At 40.6% G+C, this 26,719-nt stretch overlaps 1 protein-coding gene across 1 annotated transcript in view; it reads right to left on the bottom strand.

Moving 5' to 3' along the window:
* LOC120746204 (zinc finger protein GLI2-like) overlaps positions 1-14,137 on the bottom strand; it is an 80,356-nt gene extending 66,219 nt beyond the window's left edge. Inside the window, 1 exon segment of the mRNA XM_040051549.1 lies at positions 12,108-14,137. Within this exon segment, the coding sequence (XP_039907483.1) occupies positions 12,108-12,207 (100 nt within the window). The 5' untranslated portion in view covers positions 12,208-14,137.
* Between the last annotated feature and the right edge of the window lie 12,582 nt (positions 14,138-26,719).

The raw sequence follows: 26,719 nt of genomic DNA, 5'->3' as shown, positions 1-26,719 counted from the left end.
TGACTGCTCGCAAGTCTGAAAACAACTAACAAGGAAAAATAAGTGCCTGAAAGTAGAATTTCTTTTTTTTCTATCCAGCAATCTGTACCCGCCTATAAATAGATGAAATTTGAAAAAAAAAAATTCTGCTTTTACTTCAGTTCGTTTAATCTCGAGGCTCCTCAGACCAGCCGGTCCCCAGAGGGAAACTTCAGATAAAATGGTACGAGGGCATCTTGGAAAGTCATCAAGCTAAATGTTTACAAAGAGCCGCAGAAATGTGTGTGTGTGTGTGTGTGTGTGTGTAGGAAGCCCATTAGCCTCGATGATTGTATACGCAGCGGGTTCACATGTGGAAATGCAGAGTGCCACTGTGATTACTGGAAACTGTACTGCACTGAGGGGCCGTGCTCAGGGGACACAGAGCCAGATTTGAGGCTTAAAAAGCATGTCTTTTGACACAAATCTGGGAAAACTCTAGAAATTTTTCACAGCTGATCAGCAAACACTCCTGTAAACCCAATAAGTAAACACTCCTGAGTGTCAGAGCAGACACATTCAGGCTTAATCTGAGCTCAGCCCAGCAGGTAACCGTACATTCGAGGCTCTTGGCTCCTTAAAACACATCCTTTGGTGTTGTGTTGGTCATTTGTTCATTTTTTCGTGTGGATTTTCTTTTTGATCTAGTGTTGCTTTTATTCTTATTAGTAACACACCAAGTTTTAATTGAACTGTCTCTTCCATTTGTCTCAATTTAACTTGAAATTTGTCCAAAATTTGTCTAATGTTTATCTCTCTGTATTCCCTGTCACAGCATGTTGCTTTAAAGCTGTGGTATAGACATATTAGTTCAGATAAAGCTCTGGAAAACGATGTGTAGTGACACGGCTGTGACCCAAAGATCCAGAAACACCTGTAATCTGCCCACAATGACTGTGATTGGTCTGTTCGGTTCCAACACTTCCTTATGTGCATTTCCAGCTACTGGTTCTTCTACTTTTACTTGGCAAGTGCAAGGTTGCTGGTTCAATTCCAGTCAGAGACACAATTCCCCTTTGGGTTACATCAGAAGGCCATCTACCTGCTAGAAGGAGCTTTTTCATTGGTTCTTCTGTTACGTTTCAGGTCATTCTCCATAAAGATTCAATGTGGAAGTATAAAGTACACTTTAGGTGTAGCAGCCAAATCTGGGCAGCTTTCTGCTGCCCAGATGTGGCTCACATCTGTACAAAACATTTACTGTTTTTGACCTTTTTAAAAGGCCACAAACCAGCGCTGCTGCGTCAGGTCATTATTTTAATGTCAATGATGCCTACAGTGACAGGATAAAGTAAATTGTACTTATATGGTGTGTGTGTTTCTTTTATCTATTTGAGTACTCAAACTGCTTTTTTATTGCAAGCCTCATTCACACAAGCACCTTTAATGTAACATTCACACTGATGGATGCATCGGGGGCGACTCCTGGTTCAGTATAGTGTCCAAGAATATTTCAACATGTGGACAGGAGGAGCTGGGGGATTTGATCAAGTCACCTTCTTCTTATTAGACGACCCGCACTACAACCTAGATCACATGTCCTTCAGAGAGTGGATAGTGATGTCAGCATGTACAATAGTGCCAGTGCAGTCGTGCCAGCGGTGTACAGTTCACTCAAAAATCAAATATAGATATTTATTCTTTTCCTAATTGGAGAAGCTTGAGCACCATTTAGTTCCATTATATTCAAGTAAAGGCAGACATCTCTATCGCTCACACACAAGTCTAGATCAGGGGTATTAAACTCCTTTTACTTCCTATCTAAACTGATCTCAAGTGGCTAAAGAGTTAACTTTTAGCATAATAACCTCTATGAAAACATTCAGTGATTCCAAGAAGAGCAGAGAAGATTATTTATTATTATAATTTTAACACTGTGTAAATCCATCCAGTGGGGTGAACTAGGCCCTCAAGCAGGCTGGTTGTAGCCCCTGTGCCAGATGTTTGGCATCCCTGATCTGGATGGATAAAGAGCACTCAGAGGACCTGAAGGAAAAAACGTTTTTGTAAATAAGTTTGATTTTAAGGGTCACTTTATGATGAAACACTAACAATGAGCTTAGCATGAGCGCTCAGTGTCAGCTCAGCTCATCTGTGCAGGAATCCAGATCTGATGTCAGGGGGCTCTTTTTCTGGCCTCCCCGGGCTGGGCCTCATTTAGACAGAGGCAGAGAAGGAGAAAAGAACTGCCCCCTATTCTTCTTCTTCTTTTGCCTCCTCCTCGCCGTCTTCTCCTCCTACTTCTTCTTCTTCTTCTCAGGAAGATTAGTGGCCGTCCTTTTGGAGTAGGAAGTGGACGCTGAGTTTTTTTTTCCCTGTCACATTTTTCTCTGCCAGCGGGCCTGACCCCCTGAGCGCTCCCCGTGCAGCTCGCTTGCCCGCGGCGGGGCCCAGCGCATCCAGCCACCATCAATTACTCACTGTCCACCCGGCCCGATAAAGAGATCTGTCCTTATCACGAACCCGGCTCGCTTAAAATACTATTTACACAGCCCAGCCACGTCGCCATTCATCTAACGGAGGGAGCTCGGTGTGATCCCATTGTTTCTGGCCAACTCCAGTTTGACTCTGTGAGACCCGAGGCAGATGTTTGTATTTGTTAAGCATCTCAAAGGAGGCCGGTTGCTGTCACGGCCAATCAGAGGATTAGTTTAAATCCCTAAAAAAACACACCACTTTAGTGAGGGCAAAGAAAAAGTGGCAACTAGTCCCACATTAGTATTGTTTAAAAAAAAAAAGCAATTTTGGTGTTTTAAATCTTAACATTTCTTTATTTTGGCTAAAAACCCAGAAATAACCACCTGCATCGATGTAAAACAAAGACACATTTATCATTTTTAGCAAATTTAAATACATTTTTAGCTAAAAACTGGTTAACTGATCATTTTTCCTGACAGGCTTCCAGAATATATGTGCTCAGGAATGCTACAGCCTATTTAGGTGTGCTGCCCCCTCAACATCCCCCCCACACACACACACACCCAGCCTGCCCCGGGGCAGCCGAGGAGGTGCTAAGTACTTAGGCTCCTTCCCGGAGGACCAGCCGGGCTCAGCAGATAGACCTGGGAGGGATCGGATGGAGTGGGAGGCGGTGGGCGCCGAACGCGGCACATCAATCTCCCTCCCGAATGACAAACTCACTCTCTGTAAGATGTATGTCAGGAGCCGCCGAAACCAGTTAATCAAATCATTAGCGGCACCCAGTAGCTTCCTCTGGCCTAGTTTAGCGACACAGACTGAGAGGAAGCGGCGAGCTCCGGCTGAACGCTGCGAGAACAGAGAGAAATCTGCAGCCGGTGAAGGATTTAAAGGTCACATGGTTTTCACGTGTAATAACTCTGGTTTCAGATCAGCTCCGGGGCCAGATAAGAATAAACTAATAAATAAGTACACAACCACCGGGATGCGGCCTCCATTTTTCTCAGAGCATGTAAAAGGATTTCATACCCACGCTTGCTTTAAAAATGCTCAGGTTCACTGACCAATCCCGACCCTGGAAACAGCAGGAGAGGAGACTGATGTTAGATCGAAACAGCCCTGGAAGAATACTCTAAATACACCAGGAGGAAAAACTGCATTTCCCAAGAATGAACTTTGAAGTCAAAGCAGGAAAAAGTGGCTTGAAGTGATGGATGATGTGGTATCGCTGAAATCCTAAGAAGCACCACTAAAAGGACCTAGTGGTAAGATTGAATTAGGTGAGCATAACATCCAGAAAAACTCATCTCAATGGCACGTCCAGCCACTGGAACTGCAGATTTACAAATACTGTACTGCGAGGAGCATAAATACTGTCTGTATCGGTATAATGACAGCTCATATGTCGAGGTTTTTCACATGATGTCAGGCTCACATTCCCCAAGAGTTGTCCGCTACTTCCATTCAAACAACGGTTGCAGCTGTATGCTAGCGACCAAAGCAAACACAAGGAGGTTCTTTTTGGTAGGGCTGTTCGATATAAGGATATATATCGGATGACGATATAAAAACGTCTATCGTTTCATTTTACGCTATCATTTGTTTCGTGGTGTCGCAAAATAAACTGTTTACGGCAATATTTTTTCATCATTTTGATGGTCACTGTAGTGGCTATATTGATTTCTTAAAGTTCTCTCTTTCTCTTATATTTAATATAACCACACTAAGGACGGACATGCGCCTGTTTTTATGCGTTGTGGTTAGCAACAACGACGGTATCACCATCGCGTGTCCGCTTGTTTATGTTCCACATAAACCTTTCACAATAAAGCTCAAGATCCTGTTGAGAGTTTTCAAAATAAACTGAATCACGTGAAAGAGCAGATTATTTCCGGATGAGAAGTAAAAAAGAGGTGCTAAAAAATAAACCTTAGACTCAAATGTTAGAACAGGCTTTTCCCCGCAGCACGCCGTTTAATAAATACTCACAATGAAAACGGCGGCCGTTACAACTTATGTCTAAAAATGTATAGTTTCATGCATCGGTTAAAACACTCGACTCCAGCTACTGTACATGACGCGCAGCTGGAAACACTTCCCGGAAGTCGAGCTGCCCGAGATTCACAGAATTTACAGAAAATGTTACATTTTTGTGATTTATATCGTTATTGGGACGATAGAATTCTTATATCGGGATATGAGATTTTGGTCATATCGCACAGCCCTACTGAGTGGTCTGTAGGCCACTCTTGTTTACAAGGAAAAACCTGTCCTATGGGCATGTTCTTGGAAGCCATTGTGTACCTACTTTTTAAATTCTTCATAACGTATTTTGTGGTGACGTACGGTTACATACGGTTACATGCGGTTACATGCGGTCATGTGCGTTTTGTGGCACAAGAAAGAAATGCAAATGGGGAACATCAGCAAGGCCGCAAGGCAGAAAGGCTTCTGACCAAATAATCTAAGTACTGACATGTGACACCGTTGCTAATACGGCTGCACTGGCTCCCCATTGAATTCAGAGTCCATTTTAAGATTCTGGTTCTGCCTTTTAGAGCTCTTCATGGACAAGCAACTTGACAAACAGGTCTCTACTGTGGTAAAAACTAGCTTTCATCAACTACGCCTAATCTCTAAGGCTAAACCCTACATACCACACAAAGATATGGAGAAACGCATTCATGCTTTCATTACGTCAAGACTGGACTATTGTAACTCACTCTACTTGGGTCTACAATCTTCTCTTCTGCAGCGTCTACAGCTGGTCCAGAATGCCGCAGCACGTCTCTTGACCGGCACTAGAAAGTTTGACTCTATCACCCCTGTTCTGAAAAATTTACACTGGCTTCCTATCAAATATCGAATTGATTTTAAAATTCTATTGTTTACTTATAAAATTTTAAACAATATGGCACCTGACTACTTAGCTGATCTCCTCTGTCTGTACAGCCCTCAGAGAGCACTAAGATCATCGGGCCAACTGCTCTTGGTGCAACCTAGGTCTCGGCTGAAGACCAGAGGAGACCGTGCCTTTGCCGTTGCTGCACCCAGGCTACGGAATACTCTCCCTCTTCATATTCGCGTGTCAGATTCCATTCAGTCTTTTAAATCACGTTTAAAAACGTATTTGTTTGATCTGGCATTTAAGGCGAATTAGGGTAATTTACATCTGGCTCTGTATTTAGATTATGTAATTATCTTATATTTTATATATTTGTAATTTATATTTTATTGTGATTTTATTTGTACTGCGATTTTACTGGAAAGCACTTTGGTGTACTTCGGTCTTAAAAATGTGCTATATAAATAAATTTTGATTGATTGATTGAAGCACCAGCTTACATTTTTGAACTTCTACAGCCCTATGTCCCTAGCAGGTCGCTGAGGTTATGTGATCAGGGCCTACGGCATATCAGGCTGAGAACTAAGGGAGACTGAGCTTTTGCCACCGTGGCCCCCAGACTGTGGAACTCTCTACCTCTGAGCTTAAGATCTGTGGACTCAGTAGTGTCTTGTAAAAAACAACTAAAAACTCATTTTTTTAGAATTGCATTTGGTTAACTTTATATCTGTTTCTGTTTTATGCCTTGTATTTCTGTGTGAAGCACTTTGTGATCTTTAGTCTTCAAAGGTGCTATATAAATAAAATTTGACTTTACTTTACTTTGCATAACAGTCGCTGTATACGTGAGGACGTTCATGCAAAGTTTGATTTAAATTGGTTTAGACTCGTTAAGGAAGCGAGCTAATTTTAGCTAGAAATTTTACCTAAAAATCTGAACCGATTGCAGCAGCTAGCTAGGCTGCAATCTACCCAAATTTGCTATGGAGCCACATCAGCATTAGTATTTTGCTCTTATGTGGAGTCTTATTATGTTTGGAGACAGTTGTTTGGTGGTGTTAGTGATTAGTAGTCTGCATTCTAAGCTATTTTTAGCTAGTATTGCTAACAGTTTTTGAATACCCTAAAGACATAAAGGTGTTAAAAACAATTACAAAATGCACAGAAGATTATGTATTACGCATAAAACTCCTTTTAATTTTAAATGGAGTGTTATTAATGTAGTTAACAAGGTAGGCACTGCTTGGCTCCTTTGATCCTAATGGAGGTTTTCCAGTTTATATTCGCAAATTGGCCAGACTGGATGACTTTCAGGTAGTATGGGAGCCTTTATGGATCAAGTGTGCCTTTAATGTGTTTCCTCGACTACCTGAAAAAAGGCAATAACTCTAAATTTAACAAAATCACATTTCAGCTCAGCCTTCATAAAATGTCTCTGAACATATATGTATATAAACAGGCGGGGGGGATTTTACTCCTAATCCGGGGCGACTTTAATCCTCCGAGGCCCGCGTCTACAAACTGACACATACATCAATAAAAGCTTGGTGGCTTCTTTGTCATTTTCGCACATTTCTTAGTAATATTTCCCCCTCTAAATACCTCCAGTTATGAGAATGGGCCTGAAATCATAGAGGTCCCAGAGTTGGCGTAAATCTGCGTGCCGTGGCCCGGCCTGTATGAGCAGACAGATGCGTGCTGTCAAAGGAAATACAAGCACTCATTTGAATCTATTAACTGGGCAGCAGAGCCTCGGGCTCGGCCAGGCGAGGAGAGGGGAGTTCAGATTTTTTAAAATTATTTAAAACCCCGCTGCTGGGGCCGAGTGTTGGTAAATGACAGCAAACTTTGGTCCAGGAGCCGCCATGCCAGAGTTTTATTTTATGTTTCACTCTAAAAAAAAAATCTCCTGAAGGGGAAGGCGAGGGGGTAGGGCGGATCATCAAACGGAGCAGATAGGAGCGTCTGGAGCACCTGGGTCCATCCTAATTGACTCGGAGCGTGGCGTCCCCACTTTTTAAACAAAGTGACTCTCACTTGAGCTTCATTATATGCGCACCCCATTTCCATAGGCCTCTGGGAACGGGACCCGGGCCGCTCACGTAAAATAAATGACCGCTCCATGATAAATGGTTCTATTAGCAATCCAGATTGTTAAACTGTGATATAACAGATCGGAGAGGGAGCGCGGGGGCCCATTCATTTTCCTCCCTTCTGCACCCGTACGCGGCTGTAAATAGCTTGTTTTTATGTGTAAATAACATATTAAAACTCGGCATTAGCCATGTCCTTTGATAGAGAGGAAATTGTTCTAAATAAATAACGCGGGACGGGAATATAAAGCAGGGCGGGCTGTTATGGAGCCGAGGCTCAGAGGTGGGCATGACTTAGGTGACAGGAATGCTGCAGACAGCAGTAAAGCATACGCTGCCAATAAAAGACGCCGAACAGCAGCCGTATATCCTCCACTTTTCCCAGCTTTGTTTGGAAATACACTCTCAGGTTCAAGGACCTCGGCTCATCTGCCTCCCTCTCATGCTGCATATTGACTTATCAGGAGCTGGCAACAGGAATAATAATGCATATTACCACGATAAGTAATTGCTCTGTCCCGACGCAGTGGCAGACGGTTGTGGTTTTTAGCACCGAGGCTGGATATCTGATTGGTGGAGACGGGCAGCGGGCTGGAGAATCGAAGCTTCTTGTTTATTTAAGATTAAAACACGAGGCTGATAGGGAGGAAGAGTTATGGAGAGACGTTTTATTTTAGGTAGGAAGAAGATTAAAAATGGCTACATATAAATATACAACAGTGCAGGCTTATTAAAGTTCAGCTGAAGCTGTGTTGAGGGTCAGAGGAGTTCATGCAAAGCGGGCTTATTCTGGATGAAAAATGGAGCTTCTCTTTCATTTTTCTGCAGCAAACTGCAGCTGTACCAGTAATCTTTCTCGAAGACTCAAAGTCGATTTTCTCTATTTAAGACTTTAATCTGACAGATCTTTGAACAAAAAATAATAATAATCAAAAGACACTTTAGAGCAGGGATTGTGGGATTTGGCCACTGGGCCAAATACAATCTGGCCCAGTGGGTGGCTCTAAAAAATTAAAAATGCAAAGAAATAGGACATAAATTTGTCTTTTCTCATTAACAATGAAGTATCTTGAGTTTTACAGCTTTCTTAAGACCCCATTGCTTTGAGCACCAGTGTTGATGTCATCACACAGCCACATCCATTTATACTTGCAGTTACCATTCTGTTGTACATTTACAATGACAATAATGAGCAAGTCTACTCGATTCTATTCTATTCTATTCTATTCTTATGGTGCTTTTGTGGCAACAGCAAAATGCTGGAGGTGACTAAAATCAAATTGGAGCTTGTACCAGTAGATGTGATGTCGTTTTTGTTGTAAATGTCAACAAAATAATAATGACCTCAGTCACACAGGCCTTGAGATCAATTCGCAACTATCTGGCAACCACTGGTCATGAGGGAAAAATGTTTTTTTCCTGAATCGGTTGGTGACAGGTTGCTAGCAGTCACATACTGAAATTGATTCCAAAGAGGGATACGGTGCGGCACTATTTGCTTCTGCCGGTAGTAGATTGCTACGGTTGCTATAGTTTGCACAGAAGATGTCAACTTGTCTAGAAACACTTGCCAACTGGTCTCTGAGTTGTAATGAAACTGAAAAGTGGAACACAAAATGTTCAACTTGTTATGTTTGCAAACTACAGGCTGGCACAGCATCCGCGCTAGCAATTGTAAAGAGGTTTCTGGTGCAGCAACTATTCACCTTTCCTCTTACGACTGATGGTTGACGCCAACCGCTTCAAGTGGTGATTTGTGTGGTTGGTAAAAGCTCCTAGTTGTTGTTTTTTTCACTTTAGATGAATCGCCATGTATCAGAAATGTCCTGTTTTTATACTCACAGTCCACAGTTAAAATCTGGACATATTGGAATTATAGATTATCATTGTAGTTTTATTTATGGGATAATGAACTGCCAACTAAGCTAGGTACTGTTAGCTGGGAACTCGCTGAGAACTGCAGTCTTTCATCAAATATGCTTAAAAAAAGCAGTAATGTCACAGTGGCTATGTTCATGTTTTTACTTTCAGTTTCTGGGTCTGACATGCAGTATGATCCCCAGTCTCCTGGGTGAAAGTCCAAGAGTACGTTTCCTTAAGTGCCCAGATGCCTACCCTACATGTTGAAAGAATAGGCTAAGGGTATACCCAGTGTGCAAAAATGTGTGTCCAAGTGTTGGCCATAAGAAGAAAGCGTGTGGTTTTATTAAAATATTAAAGAAGTCCACGTCCAGAAATGGAGCGCCATTCACTTGAACCCAACATGTAGTCTCATATGAACAATTAAAGCTGTATTTCTTCATCATTGTGGCAGGCCACCAAGTTCTCCATTAATAAAGAGAAGAAATGTCACCAAATCACTGGCTGTATTTACATTTCAAACGCGGCCCACTCTGCATCCACGTCAGAGCTGCTCCACCAGGCCTTTTTTTTCATCCCTTTTATACACTGGCGGTAAGAACAAGGTCTTTTAACCTCATTATCGAGAGCTTTCATCACACGTTCACTGACATCTTTAAAACATGCATCTCTTTCTGCCTCTCATGTCACTTCACGAGACATTCATCATGAAAATACCTCAGCAGGTGGTTCATGTAGTTTAAATGTGGCTCAGCTGAAGGTACTCACACAATTCATCTTCTTCTTTTCCTTATTTTCTGTCATTAATACAACGTTGGATTTAACATCACTGAAGCTTCAGAAAAGCAGATACATGTATCTAAAAGTAACCATTGTTATTTTTACTTCTGTAGTCAGCCAGTCAGAAGAAAGCAGGTTTTTAGGGAGTTGGACCCTAAAGATTCATGAGATAAAATGGCTTGTCTTATAAGATGAAGTTCAACGCCAGTATAAGCTGATTCAGTTAATAACTGCCTCTGCTGCTGTTGGAGGTTGGAAACTGTACTACTGTCGGTCGAAGACAGAGGAAGAGGAGACGGGAGAGGCATGTTAGGAGATAGTGAGAGAGAAGGAAAGGCAGGAGTGTGGAGGTGAGAGTAGAGACCCCCCAATTCGAAAAGCCAAAAGATGATTTACAATTTCATATCTAAACCTGTAGTTACACTAACTCATTCAATCTGTTTTATACAGTCTGGGTAAAATGGCTCACATTTCTATGGCCAGTGAAACCGAGATTTGAGGTAATAATTGAACATCTCTGCAAATCTCAGTTACTTTAAGCTCTAAAATAAAGTTAGCAAAGTGGAACTGTAACAAGGCTGAATAATTTTATATAAATATAATTAAAATGAAAATATTGATTGATTTTATGCATTAATGGGAAAACAACCCCCCCCCCCCCAAAAAAAAAAAAAAAAAAATCTGCCTAGTAAAAATGTCCAGCTATCACCTCACCCTAACTCACTCATCTTTGCTCATATCCAGTCTTCCTGCAGAGACCTGTACACATTAATACAGACTGAGCATAGACTGTGGTTTATGAGTTATTAGCAGATCCACATTATATTATATGACAAAAGTGAAGTGCAGTGATCCTGCTTTCATCCAACAGGATGTGACTGCAAACAGAAGTCTCATTATTAGACGTCTATAGGAACGTGAGCCTACTTCTCACATTAATTATGACCTCAGTAAATATTTTCCGGATGTCACTCAGGACCTTTCAGTTTGACCTCTGATTTGTGGTTTAAACTGGTTTAACTAATCATTATTATTAATTTCATCAAATTATCCCTGATAATCACATGAGTACAAATAAAGCCCATTTTCTGAATGGGCTTTATTAAGTCCATATAGTTGCAAAAACACTGTGAAAGGTAAGGCACAGGCAGGTTAAACACTTAATTCATTGAATTATTAAAGATTAACTGTTGGAAAATGATAGGAAACCAACTCCATTTCCTCTACGTCTCTATTCAAACAACACACTGAGTTATAATATCCAATAAAACTTGACAAAATACAAGTTGTACTAACTAGAAAATCCTTTGTGATTTGGCGAGGTGCTGACTTTTGGGCCACATTGCCAGCTTTGTCGCCTCTTTACCAGTTAATGAGTGTTTCTTTATAATGGCAGGCCACCAAGTCCTTCATGAATGAGTAAAAATGTCACTAAATCACACGTTTAATTTGCATTTCAAAGCCAGCCCATCGGCTTGCATCTTTGTCGATCTCTGAAGCTCTGTGTCGTCAGCTCCACTTTTTTTTTTTTGCCTTTATACTCTGGAGGTAAGAACAAGGTCTTTGAGCCTCATTATGCCAAGCTTTCATCACACGTTCGCTGACATCTTTAAAACATGGGTTCTCTCTTTCTGTCTGTCCCTCCCTTGTGAGACAGCATCGGTGCTACTCTTCATTTAGTTCAACAACACAAACATTCACCTGCCCCAACACCCCCTCCCCACCACCACCACCTCTCTTGTTATCCACTCATCAGCGTTTACAAATGGTGCCACGCTCCTTGACTGTAGACACTGGGCCTTGATGCCCATTAATGATGCCCATCTGAGCATTGTCTACTTAGGATTCCTATCAGACATCTACTGTAAGTCACCTCTGACTGCTGCTAGTATCTAAGGAGAGCCACGAGCATCAGCTCCCTAGTTGGCGCCTTGTCTTTGAAATGTATATTTCATCACTTGGTTTGCTCCCCTCTTTGCCCCCTGGCTGAACACTTGGGAGACCTCGGTTCACAGCGTGGCGAGGCCTGATGCCGGGCTCCAAACTCAAATTCAGTCACTGGTTTAAGGAGAAAGTTTTAAGAAGTGCCTTACCTCTGGTCTCTGAGGGTGAGGGTTTCTTTGGGAGGTCGGTGAATCCGCTACCGTCCATTTTGTCTTTCTTATCTGTGGCTCTCTGTGGTGAAGTCTCCATGGTCAAGAGCTGCAAAAGCAAGAGGAGACAAAAAGAGGTGTTAGAGCCGACCAAGTTGAGCACACTCGAAAGAAAGTGTTCATTTAGGCCAGGAAAAGGACACTCCACAAACACTCTGGAAGCACTTAAGAGTACTTAGAGGTTCCTGAAAAATACCCAAAGAGAGCCTCTTTAGGCCAAGACCTCAAAATGGAACAGCAGCTATATTAAATAAATCTTTTAAAGTAGTTTTAATACATGTCTAACAAGTTAACCTCTTTACATTGACCAACATAACCAAGTTCTGTTATGGTTCTGTTAATATCAACCTCTTTTTTTATGAAGTTTCCACCTCCAAGCAGAAATTTCACTTTAAAATCAGCATAAATCGACATATAAGATATTATTTGAAAGATAACCCATTCAAAAAACTCTGGACTCTTAATTTCTGAAGATGTTTTTTCAGCACCTTAAAGCTTTGTCAGCATTTTGGTTGGACAGTAAATGTATAATTATATGGAAAAAATTACTCTGAGGGGGGCAAGTGCACAAACGCACTGTGCAGCCAACACACTGTAACTTATGGACCTCGATCGATGACCCTGACAGGGCTGTACGCCGAAATGCGTCAGTCAAACAATACAGTTCTTTGACTTCTGACTCTTCACTGAGTCTCTTAACCCGTAGTTGGAATTAAACTGTGTTGGACTGCAAGAAGTGATCGTAATACACAAATCAAAGCTCACTATATCATCTATAGTTTCGTGAATTTGGGGAAATATCATCAAATATTTCCTTGAAGAAGAAAAAGTTGTGAATGATCTGTGAATGAAGGTGCTGCTATAAAATCTGAACATAAACCATCAGCTAGTTCCACTTGGTGATGTGATTGGCTCAAAGCCAAGCACCATTCGTTAGTCACCCACGAAGGGGTGAGATAATCTCACAGAGCACCAAGCAAACATGTCAGAGGATTTTACGATGAGCAGCAGCTCACTTCACGAGATTTTTGTCTTCTCGCAAACTCCCGCTATTCACGACTCAATCTGCTCCACTGCCACAAGGAGGGGGGGACTCGGGGGTCACCATGGGGGTCAGTTTGTGGGTTAAAGGGGTCAGAGGATAAGGAGGTGGGGGTCTTAGCTCGCATGTCATCAAAGTTTATTTGACTACTGACCTTTCCACCACTGCTATTCAGAGCTGCTGCGTGGTTTAAAAAGTTGGAACAATACAACTTTATCTTCAAAGTTGAGATGGAGATGAAGAAGACTCTTAATTCAGCTTCTATAGTGTGACTGGGATTTTCCTTTAAGGAGGAAAAAACTAAACATCTGGGAACCTGATTTCCTCCTTCTGTTTCTTTAGTAAGCCTGGCAGATCAGATTGGACTGGATCCAAAACCAGCAGAAGTAAATCTGGTGTCAAACAATGGGCACCACTGGCAACAATCCCATGCATTTAAAGATGAAAATACGGATAGAAAGCGATTTACATGACACGAAAGAGGGTCAGTGTAAATTAATTACACAGACATCTGATCATTTAAGTTGTTTATAAATTTAGAAACCTGATAAGAGTTTGCCACATGCCACCTACTCAACAAGAGCCAACACAGGTAATCAGTTAGTACTATGCTGGTATATCGTTCTAAAAAAAACATTTTTTGGTCTTTTAATATAAAACAAAGCAATATAAGTTACATTACTTTATCAGATGATGTTATGCACTAAACATCGCTAGACTGGTGAGGCTAACTGACAGTTAGCTGGCTAAATGGTATAGCTTATTAATATTAGTATATTTGCTTATTTTATTAGCAAAATCGTATCACAGTAGAAATGCTAGTTCAGGACTAGCTTGCATCAAAACCACAACAAATCTTTGGATTAATTCAGTTTTTTTTTAAAAAGGAGTCTACATATCAAGAATTGACTGAAAGTCGTGTAAAGAAACCAATGAAAAATTCTCTCAGCTTAATTATTCAGGTTCATAATGTTTTTCTGACAACTTAAAATTGTTGATTTTTTTCAGTGCTAAAATGCACTGCTAATAGGTAAATAAAAATGGTAATAAGAATAACTTTATCATTAAATGTATATACTGTAAGTTGTTTTAAGTCTTTTGCGTGTACGCTTTTTACATTGCAGTATTGCAGTATTGCATTGTAGTTCTGTTACTGTTTTGGAGCAACTGTAACCCACATAATTTCTTGAGGGATTAATAAAGTATTCTGATTCTGATTATTTCCACTAAAGTACATTTTCTGAAAACCCTAATGTTTTTACATGATAAACTGACATGTGCAGATTTGGTCCCTAATAGAGTCTTTGGTCCTGCCCCATGTATAATGTCTTCTGTATCTTTTTAATGATTTAGTGGCAGTTTCAGAAGACAGACCTCTGACCTTTTGGCTCCAACAACAATCTGGCTGTTGTAGGTTGCAGACTTTGATAAACCTTCAGTTCACTGAGTTTGTCAGTGACCAAAAGTCAATTTACTGCCTCTAGTGAAAAAGCAGGGAGTCTGACTGACAGGTGTGCCTGCTGTCTTCAGGATGAATCAGTGTAACAGGTGTGAGAGGACAGCAGTGGAGCCTCATGGGAAGCTCCTCACCACACACAAACCTCTTTTAGTTGAGGTGATAAATGAGGCACGTAATGGCAGCCTTTCACGCCTACAGCCCTCTGATGTGTCCTCGCAAATCATTATTAGTCAAGCTTAACATTTACTGTTCACACATTTAGCTGTGTAGGCCTCTCAGAAAACATTAGTCTCTAAGAGTCACAGTTCTTGGCCTAAAAAGGGGATTAATTACGTGGGAAATTGTTGTAAAGACACAAAGGCAGAAATACCAATTGCTAAACTTACAAATATGACAGTTAATTAATTTTATAATGTAAACTTCTAACATGATTCAGAATTTTCAACAATACATTTAAAAAAGGAAATAGAAATGCATAAGAGGAACTGACAGCATGGTAGTTGTAGGCTGCGCCAACCTGAGGTGTAGTTACACTTTCAGGGGCGTGCATGTCGGGTTAATCTAGATCTATGTAACACTGTAGGGTTTAAGGAGGGCTAACAATGTCCGTACAGTATAGATTCAACGCATTAGTCTGTCAGTCACCAGCTAACACCACCTAACTTGATTGGTAAAACAAATATACCTGCTAATTAATTGTGAGCATCAGACTAATAACTTATTCAAATTTCACTTAATAAAACCTGAACTGAACTTTTTTCCCTGCGCAGTTCCAAAGATACAATTAGTTTGTTTCATAGTGACACAAGTTGCAAAAGTGACCATATTAGGAAAAAAGGGACATTATCGGCTAATGCTTGCTAGCTTTGTTAGCTAATTGGTGTTGAATGACAAATTAATAAAATACCAAAATTTCACTCACTAAACTTTAACCAAAATCCTTTTTTCCATTCAATTTTTATATCAGGTCTATCTCTTGCTAGCTTAGTAGTATCAGTAAATGCAAAAGTGGCCATATTTGGATGACATGATGGAGTCATCAGGTGATGCTGGCTATTTATTGGCTAAGAAGTGCTGAAGAACTGCCAAAGCACTAATTTTCTTGATAAAAGATGGGCTTGCACCCTACCATTTTTTCTCTTTAGCTCTAAAGACATACGATTAACTTGACTTGCTTTACTAGCTAATAACTTATAGCTAGTAAAGTTAGCTAATAATGTTATCTAGCACGATTTCTGTTGTGTAGCTGGAGGTCACATATGTTTTTTTAATTCCTCAAAAAGTCTACAGAGTAAACTATGGTGAAAATTAAATGGCGAGCATGGCAGTGAGCAAAAGCATCAGTGAATTTACTCGTGGGAGTATCTAACAACCACGTTAGCAAGTCAACAGTTCAGTCAGTGGGGTAATTAAGCGTGGCCTCCCACTGTTGTCTGTCGGTCCTTTCAAAAACCTCACAATGATTCATTTGAGTGGAAAAGCCCAGAAAGAGAGCCCTGCAATGGGGTTATTTAACGGAACAACAGCTTCAGAGCGTCCCTCCCCCGATTTCTGCAGAGTCATTGTGAGGAAATCAGCGGCTGTTTATCCTGCCAAGTCATCCTTTTCCCTTCACTTTAAATCACAAACACAGCAGTTTGTTTAACTAACACATCTGACTTTAATTTTTATGGCTTTCCTGGTCGCAAACGTACAGTTTTTAACTGTGCAATCATGCACAGTCTGCACAACCTGTGTTTTTTTTTCTTTCTGTGCTTGCCTCCGCTCTGAAATTTCAAAGCAAGTCACCTGAGAGAAACACCTTTGCCACTGTGTAAATTAACTAACAGCCGCTGACACACAGGATATATCTTCCTCCTGTGGAGGGCCACGACTTCTAGAAATCAAAGGGCCTGCGGTGGAAGGGTATTCCCTGCGTCCGGGAAACAAATGCCTCTCCTTTCTAGGTGTACTCGAGTACAGTTTGGCTCATCAGCCGGCGTCTGCCTGAATTATTAGAGCAGCTCTTGTCAGGCAAACAAATGACTCTGTCTCGACTCAAAAGGTCACAGCGCAGTGGAGTAAAATCACAGAGCACGCAGTCAATTCCTCGGAGCGGTACCCCCTTTTCCAAGGGCCACTTGCTGGAATTTATGGCTGGGGCCTACACCTATTCTCCCTTGAATAATAGCTATCCCGTAAAAGAAGCCGGGGTCGGTGGCAAGTCTAAAATAAAATAAATAGAAGGGGTGGTTGTTTACTGTGTGAAAGCACAAACAGAGGCTAACGGTGACATGTGGATTTATACTGAGGAAACGTCCCCCGCGAGGCCTCCATTTGTCCCTCAGCTGATGGTAAACAGACTCGGACCATCAGCCAGGCTGGATGTTTCTCCGTGAGATTCCCCTCAGAGGAGGATGTTCAATATCCTGTGGCTGATCTCCTCCTGCCCTCGCCAACAGCAAACAGATGTGGCGGCCGAGTTCAGAGGAGAAAGCGGCACGGCGGGATGAATGGATGCCTCCCACCTGAGTGCCATGGCATGCCCTGACCTCACTTTTATGTTGTTTTTGAGGCGGCTCAGAGCTTTCTGCGAGGCTCGTAGGAATTCAGAGCACTCATGTTATTTCAAAGCTGGAAATAAAACCCACATTTTACCTGAAAGAAAATGTTTTAAATAGGTACGAAAAAAATCATATATGTATACCAAGAAGGACATGTTTCATACACTACAACCAGGAGTTTGGACCAGCCGCCTGTGCCACATGGTGATATGAGCACTGAAAGTTTAACAAAAACGCTCTCTCTGAAGTTTCTGCTCAGCGTTACTGCAGTGAAATTGGTTTGGTTTTAGTTTCTTTATAGAGCCTAAATGTGTTTGTCATCCATTAAACCATTAAATTTAAAATATTTCCATTTCCTGTACTACTGTTGAAAAATGCTGGAAATGTAATTAAAAAGCATCAAATTTGAACCCATCACTACGAGGGCCTGTACCTGGGAAACTGTTTTAAGTAAAGCTACCAATTAAAATATCAAAATAAAACTTTAGAGACATTTAACCAGAATTTTTAAACTCATTTACCAAGAAGTCCCCATGTTTTGTTACCTTTTTCATTTTTTGTGGCATTTTTATTAAAAGGCTTATTTATTATAAATAAATACAAACTGCCATTTCATTATTTACATCATAATAATGTTTTATTACAATTTGATACAAATTTAAATATTTATAGATTTTCTAATTCTAACAGTTTATCTTAACTAAACCATAATTTAGTTTTACTTATAACACAAGAATATTATAGAACACAAGTTTGAAATTTTTCTTTTAATCTTACTCAAAATTGTATTTTAATATACTATATTTTTAATAAATAAAAATGTATGAATTATTTTTAATCTGTGTTTTTTGACAGTAGAGCTTTGTGATACCTGACTGGTGTTTTGTATTCTCCTTACCTGTTCTGTTTGAAATTATTTATTATTTATTTTTAGTCTTCTAAATCTCCTCAATAATTCAAAAATAACAAAACTCACCCAGTCATCTCAGACACAGAAGTGAAAATGAAACACATAAACAGGGTTAATGTGTTATTTACTTTATCAATTAGATGATTAATCAGGAAGATATTTCTTTCAGCTTGTACTGTGTGAGAATTTGAAGTTTCAGTTTTATTGTTATTGAATGTATTTGGGTTCATTTCGATAAAGAAGCAGAGCTTAGATGTTCTCACTTCTTTCCCTACGTTTAATTGATTAATCTGGATTTTAAAGGGTCAGACACTTCCAGCTGACATTAACTGAAATTTTAATTTTTAATTGTAATACCAAAAACATTAAACATCAAAGTTGAAAAACAAATGCTCAAATATCCTGTTTGATAGTTTTGGTTCTAATTCAAGTGTCTGTAACGCAGCTGTCTCCAAAGCAGGGATTATCTATCAGCTCTGCCTTACAGTGGATCTATTCTGCTCATTTGCAGAATAGATCCACTGAATAGCTTTGCATGATTCACAGCTTAAAATAATACTGCTGTGTCCCTAATGTTTTGGTAAATTACTGGATCAAGTCACAGTTTACTTGAGTCCTGCACGTGTTTCAGGTTTGATTCCTGACACTTAATCCCGTTACCGTGAGTAAAACACCTAAAGTGTCTCCCTTCTCCTTCTTCTCTGCCTCTTTTTTATTAGGTTACACTCTGAAGGACCGCCTGAGTGTGCCGATGGCGTCGAGTCCACGCTGACCGATCGCTTTGATCCCTGACCCCCAGCCAAATGGTCCGTCTACAGCCCGGCCTCTTGCTGTTTTACAGCCTCACTTTGGACCGCAGACTTCCTCCTCGCTGCCCGGGTGGATCTACAGTAAATCCTAAACTTTGGTGATTCTGGAACAGGTCTAGTATTTTCCATAGTGACACACAATTGCTGCACAGCTCAATAAATAACTAATATAACAGTTACATTATCTACACCAAACACAGATTTGGTTGGATATATCATGGATATTACAGCAGTACAGATTTACATCAAACTAAAGGCCTCATAGACTGAATGATGAATCATAATTTCTTTGTTGACTAGAGTCTGAATAAGTCTGTTTTTGCTGTTTTGAATGAGCAGTTATTTATTTTAATTACATTTTTACTCATTGAGCTCCTTTATTTGATTTTTTACTTCATGTTTTATTTAACTGAGCTCCTTTCTTTTGAGTAGTTTTTACATCATTCACCTTTTTTTTGCTTATCTTATCTTATAAGCTGAGCGAGTGTCTGTGCATCTGCAAGCTGCTTTGCAACCCACACCCATCCCCACCTCATCCTCAAATGCTCTTTCTGACTATTTGTCCATATACGGACATGTTGATTTTGACAACCCAACCAACCAAATAAATAAATACTACTGATGGAAACAGCACCCTTATTTTGACTCCAGATGTTGTTACTGAACTCTTTTAAACTGCATTCTTACATTTTCATTCTTAGAGTTAGTGTTAGAAGTAGTAACTGTTCAATACTGTGACATTATAGTGAGGAAACTGCTGTGTGACCAGAGCAACCTGCAATAGAGCTGGAGGACAGGATGTTAAAAAGGATCCAGTGAACTTCAGACAAGAACTCGTTTTGTGTGTGGATGCTTCTCACTTCATAAAGATGTTTTTTATTAAATAAAAAAAAAGTGGAAGTGTAAATCCAATCAGATTAAATAAATTCAGTGTGTTTTTCCCAAAAAGGAGAAAAGTCTTCACAGTTGAATTATTTAAGTGTTATGAAGGCAACTTTTGACCCACATGAACTTTCAGGTTTATGTCCACAAAGATCACAGCAGGAAAAGGTTATTCATGTACATAAGTTTCTCTTTTGCTGCATCTTTAAAAGGCACAGATTACCTGTTAGCAGTGGTCATGGCAGGCTTAAGGTAAACTCAGACGACGACGCTGATGATGATGATGGTTTCCCTGTCAGCTTCTCTCTCCTTACGCTTGGTTTAACTTTTGTTGGTCAGGTTTACTTTCACTAACAGTAACATAACATGTTTTTGACAACTTGATTATTCTTATTTGACTTTTCTAGTGTCTAACTTCTGCACTCTGTGTGTGAGGAGGTGTCCTCACAGTGACAGGAGAAAGTAACGCACTGCAGCTTAAGAAAACACCAGAACATCAGAACATCAGAAAAGTGCAGCAAACCTAACAAAACACAACACAACCGTTTTTGGGGAGACAATAAGCTGACGGACCAGCTGTGGAAGTGACAAGCTAACAGTAAACGGCTACAACACTGATGAATCTTCTGCTCCTCATAAGTTTCCTTATGTTTCCTTGTTTCCTAATACAGTAAATTCAGATTCAGTAGATTCTTATTATTTTATGTATTTGTTAGGAAAGCTGTTTTAAGTCAAGCCTGATGTGATAACACACATAAGAAGTGTCCTTCCCACAGCAAGAATTAAAGCTTAGTCATATGGTAAATGGTAAATGAACTGGTTCTCACATAGCGCTTTTCTACTCAATATACTGAAAAGCACCTGAATCCAAAGTATCGGTATTAAAGAATAACTAGAAGTAGTTGGGTGAATGCCTCTTTAATCGGCTCCTGCTGAACCAATGAGCTGTTGAGTTTATATGCCAGGTAAAGGTGCACATCACTGCCATCCTACAAGCTGAATGACAACATTTGCAAACTTTAAGACCTTTAAAATGGTGTTGACTGCACAGTTTGGAGTTTGATGTGGTAGCGGTGCAAAGTGCTGCATGGTTAGTGCTCTCCCCAAAGAGTTTCAATCGACACCTCCTTCTGATGCTTTTGCTGCATAGTAGACATGATTAGTAAATAGGAAAGTTCATCAGTTTCTATCTATTCAGAGCTAATGGGCCTTTAGTGAATGTGGACCAGGCATCATCCTGAGAGGAGTTTTTTGGTCGCTTGGTCAGAGCAGAGCTGATACCTGCAGAGCCTCCTGGGAGATGAAGTCTATCCCCGACCCCTCACAGATTCCTGTCTCAGAGTTTTGGGCGTGTCCGGGGGGGTCGGCAATCACGTACAAATGCTACTGAGGGGTGACTGATTGCTAAAGAATCCCAGAAGCCCTGTGGGGACGCCATGTGTTAAAGAAGTTGGAGAAGTATTTAAAAGAAAGTGTTTTTTTCTGTCAGCTGATGTAGTTTGGCAGCTTTTCAGAGCTCGTTTTAAGGCGAGGAAGGATGCAGCGTTTCCTTAACGTGTCAGCGCGTCATGGCGGGTGTCTATCCGCGCAGCGAGGAGCATCCTTCACATCCGCCCTTCAGATCAGCTCGCTGTCCCTGCAGGAGTTAATTAAAAGAAGCATCAAAGCTGATCCTGAAAAGCAAAGAGGAGGAACTACAGGCCCCCGGCGGACCACGGCGACCTTTGATTTCTGCCGGTCCTCCGAGTGTTTTTCTACATGTGCGTGCTGTCAACACGTTCTGTGACGGCTGCGTTTCCTCTGTTGGAGGAAGTTTTCTCGTGTCGTGGAGGAGCAGCGGGGCGAGCTTCAGAGTCAATGTTTGTAGATCTGAAAGCGACTGAGAGACTCTTTATTCCTGCAGCTTGTCCCCACGAGCGGCTGAATAATCCTCCCCTCGTTTGACCCGCTGGGGCCGGCAAGGAAAGCAAACAGCCACTTAAAACCAGCAGAGAGAGTGAGCAGAGGAGGGTCAACTAAAACCTGAGCACAGTTTACCTTTCGAGGGTTAACTGTTGCCTGAGACAAGTTCTCAGAGACTGAAAAGATGTTTCATTTTCTCTGAACAGCGATCTAAAACCCAAACATTGTCCGTTTCTGGTTATTGAAAACATGAGCGAAGCTGATCACATCCAAAACAAGTTCTTCTCTGCAACGAAAACAAACGAAAAACCAAAGGTTTGAATTGTTCATCAGACTGTTTAATCAGCGTCCTCCAAAGTCCTTGCAGCCTAAAAACCACCAAACAGCTCCGAAAGGAAAAACTGAAAGGAAGCTCTGTCCACGGATTCTTCATCATTCTGGCTTTAAATGTTTAATGTGACTGATGAATCAAGATAACTAAGTGGACATATTCATGGGGAAAGGCTACCATAAACTTAAAGGGACAAGAAAAGCAGGTAAAGCTGTTTATTGATGAGTCAGGGAGTGATTTTCAGGGAAAAATGACACACAAATCTGTACAATCTCAGAAGGTTTTAGGGACTTTGGGGGCAAAGAAAGGCTGTTCAAATGCTTTAAGTAAATTTGCAGATAAATTAGGGGTAGAAATGATTATTAGGTCAGAAAGAAGGTGCAGGTTAATTAGAGTTTCTAAGGCCTGTGACGTGGACGTTTCTCTTCTCTCGGTTTCTTTTTCGGTCTTTTGAAATCTGCTCTCAGGAGTCCTTTTGTTTTTCTCTAAAGCACAGAGAAATAAATCTCCGACTGCGCAAAAACATGCTGTATCTGAACGTTGTGGACGTGTCGGTGAAGCTGCTGGAATCTGTTTAATGATTTCTGTTTTCAGGGGAAAATGACACAAAAAAGCCTGAACATGTGCCGCTTTCATGCAGCAGAAATGACAGAGCAGGTCTTTTAGCAAAAATATGTGAAACAGAAGCCGACCGCTTTCAGTTAATAAACAGATTTCAGCTTCAGCGACAGATCCAGATGTTTAGAACAGCTGAGAATCAGAGCGGTTCCTTTTCAGCCCGAACTGCTTCAGTCCTTCAACATGAAGTCAAAGCACCAAAGAAAATCAGCGGACGGAGCTTCACGTCAGCTTAAATTAATAAAGATGGGAAAATCTTTGAGTTCCTCTGCGGTTTTTAGGTTTTATACGACTTTATTTATTTTCCCTTAAACTCCTGAAGTGTTTCAATTGGACTGAAACCCAAAAGGAGACAGAGAGAGGCAGGAGGAGAAGCAGGCTTTATCTTCACCTTCAGCCCCTCGTTAAATCCTACAAAAAAAACAATCATTGCATCGCTGATTTATCTGCACTTTCAACATTTTAATCTCAGTTAATTCACATCACACTGATTTTATTTTTCCAACACACTCCTAAAACAATCCTGCTCAGATTGCTCTCATTTAGGAAGAAGGAAAGCAGCAAATATTATCCTGGAACAAAACAACAACTCCCGACTCATCAGTGAACGGCTTTAGCGACACATCTGGATGTTGTTCTCACTTTAAAGCGTGACCTTTGATTCAGGTGGGAAACATCTGCAGCAGCTGAGAATCGGAGCGTTTTGAAGACGTCTGCTAACCGGTGCAAATATTCGCTCAAAATAACAAAAAGTTTCAAGCTCAAATCATACAGGATGCAAAGATGGAAGATTTGCTTCTTTTCTCAAAAGAGAAAGAACTTTTTTTTCTGTGTCTGAAACAAGCAGGAGCTGTAAATCTGTGTGTTTAGTTTGGTGTTCAGACAATTAAAAAAGCCTCTTTTCAGGCATTTTTCACTTTTAAACACTCAAATGTGTTTTTTTCAGCTCTCGGGGCTCCCTCTTTCCTAGGACAGAGGTCAGGTTGTCCACAGTGTGTTTTTTTCTGTGCTAAACGGTGAATCTGCTTCTCTCCCTCCAATTCCCTCCTCTGCTTTTCATCCCACTGAAACCCACCAGGAGCGATGCCCCGGGGCCACACGGCGTAATTGCTGCGGACTTGTTGTTTTGTGGGATAAGAGACTTTTGAGTCCTCACAGCGGGGCGTTTCTCTCCCCCCCTCTCTCGCTCGCCTCAATCTTTTTCTCCCCCCCCTCCTCCTTCCCGAATCCCTCGTTTTCCCCCAGTTTTCTCTTTCACTTCTTCCAGCCTCAGTCAGGATGAAAGTGGACGTTCCCGTCCGCCGTCGCCCATGCCCATGTCATCCTGAATAAAGGGGGGCCCCCCATTATTTTCTCCCATCTCTGCACCCCTTCCTGCTCCTCCTCCTCCTCCTCCCTGACTGCTGGAACTCTTCATCCTGCACAATGGAAATGCACTAAAACTTTTTTTTCTGATGCAAATTAATGCAACCGGCCTTTCAGGATTCAAATAAAAAAAAAATCTGCTGTGGACTGGAGCTGAGGGAGGAAAGGAGGTGTCAGTGCGCCTCATGTTTGTCTGAGGCCTTCAGGAAGCCTCCATCAGAACATCTTTTAAATTCATCTGATTTTGAGGCTGTAAAAAGTGACAGTAATGTAAAGGAAAAGCTCGGAGAGCATCTTAAATATCAGGTTGCACATTCCTGGAATTCCTGCTTCCTTGCAAACCTTCAAGCATCACCTGGAATAAAAGCTCCCAAAGTGTCTTCTTCTCCCGTTTCTCACCTCCTCTTGTGCCAGAAAACGATCAAGTATTAAAATCAGATGATTTTTTTAAAGCAAAAAAATACTCTGAAATTAATTTTAAAAAATATAACTGATAGAAAATAAAGCAAGTGTGATATTTAAACTCAATTATTTAAACTGATTTAAAAGTTGCAGACTGCGCTCTGCTCGGAGTTTCTAATGTTTCCGTAAGCACATGGCCGACCAGCGGAGACTCACCCGAGCTTCTCCTCCTTCTCCTCAGTCTTCTGCTCTCTCCTTCTGTCCTTCCACTCAAACTTTTCCTCTCATCTAAGACCCACAAAGCTTGAAATCCATGTGCAGTGCACGCAGACACGCGGAGGAGTGCGCGCCTCGGGTGGAAAAGTATCCGCAGAAAGATGTCCGAGCGCACACCCTGAGTGGGACTCGGAGCAGCAGAGGAAGACTCCGATCAGCTCTCCACGCCAAAGTTTGGAAGAGAGGAGGAACTTTTTTTCCTGTCCGGGGATGCTGCGGAGCGTCACTCTGGATGGCTTCACAGCCCTCCCCTCTCTCTCCTCTCTCTCTCCTCCCTCTCTCTCTCTCTCTCTGATGGGACGGACAGACCTCCTCTTCATCACCTCAGAGGAGAGTGACTCTGACTCCGCGCACACAGCAAACCTCAGAACTTCCCAATAACTCAGACTGAAACAGAGAGATTCAGGTTACCTCAGAGGCATTACCGGCTCACTTTACCCCGTCAGTTCATCAGTTTGATGTTTAATATTAGTGCAAAACTCTCTCTCTCTCTCTCTGTGTGTGTGTGTGTGTGTGTGTGTGTGTGTGTGTGTGTGTGTGTGTGTGTTTGCAGGTGTCCTATTTAAAGCCACTCGGCGCAAAAAAAGAAAAAGAAAAGAAAAGCGCCACATGACAGCGCGTCTCAGCACAATTGAGGTTTGCGAACACGATCTCAGTTTTTAAAGGTGAATATTTCAAACACACTCCGAGTGTTTCTGTGAAAACAGCGTGGAAGGATAAAAAAAAACTGCCTGTGTTAATTTAACTGTGTGTGTGTGTGTGTGTGTTCTGTCTTCAAAGCTGGACTCAGGCTCCTGACTGAGAGTTTTACTTAAACTTAGTTTTCCTCTGAAGGTGCAGTAAGCGGAAGGAGAACACGCACAGGTGCATTTCAGAGTGATACTGACACCTGGCGGTGGCTGCTTGCCACTGCACGACGAGTGTAGCTCATAACAGACGCACGAACATGAAGACAGTAAAATGCAGTGAATAAATAAACAAAATAAATGAAATGACTTTCTCTTTGTTAGACACATAATTATAGAAGAATAGAATAGAATAGAATTGCCCTTTATTGTCAATGTATATGTGCTCCGTGCCAAATGTAAAGGAGTAGAAAAAAAATTAAACATCGATGAAATAAATAACCTTCTCATATCAAAGACACACAGATATTAAATAATTATGAATTAATGTATTGATTAATAATTAATTAATTAATTAATTAATCAATTGAAATGCCTTTCTGATTAAAAGACACCGAAATATTAAATAAAACTATTGTATTATCATATAGTTAAAGTTAAATCACTTTGACTTTAATCTTAGGCTTAACAGTAACAACAAATCTATGTTGTACATATATTAATAATGATGACAACAGTGGTTTATTATTGTGTAATCATGTTAACAGTGAATTCATATTTTTATTTTTGTATTTAGTACTTTATTGATAATGACTATTATAATTATTATGTACTATTTTTATTATACATTTAATTTTATTGCTACTCTTAGTAGTAGTAGTAGTAGTATTGTTATCCAGCAGAGGCTCTAATTGTTTTATGTGTACACTTTTTATTTTGTTTAATAATAATTATTACTATTTTTAAAGATGTACTGTGTTTTATAATCACACAGTTTGATTTGTTAAACATTATTGCTATTCTGTATTTTGTATATGAATAACAGCAACAATAATAGTATTTTAGTTTATAATGCAATCATAATGCAAATTTGTATTTTCTTTTAAGATTTTAATAGTATTGAGTATTATTAGAGTACACATTCAATTATTCTTACATGTTTTACACCATTTTAATAGAAAAAAAAATAAAGTTAGGAGTAATGCAGGCAGTTTTGGATTACATGGAGATTTCTGCAAAGACAGAAAAAAAGAAGAAAAAAATTAAAGTGTATTAATTAATCTTATAAATGACTGACACACAGCAAACAGGAAGTAAAGCAGAGGCGCTGAGGTATCTGACCTTAAACAGACAAGTATGAACCCCACGTGTCCTTCAACATGATTGT

This window comes from Simochromis diagramma, unplaced genomic scaffold, assembly GCF_900408965.1.
Source record: "Simochromis diagramma unplaced genomic scaffold, fSimDia1.1 OVJJ01000107.1, whole genome shotgun sequence".
Lineage (NCBI taxonomy): Eukaryota > Metazoa > Chordata > Actinopteri > Cichliformes > Cichlidae > Simochromis > Simochromis diagramma.
The sequence above is the reverse complement of the archived record's forward strand: the minus strand, read 5'-3'. Positions and strand labels throughout refer to the sequence as shown.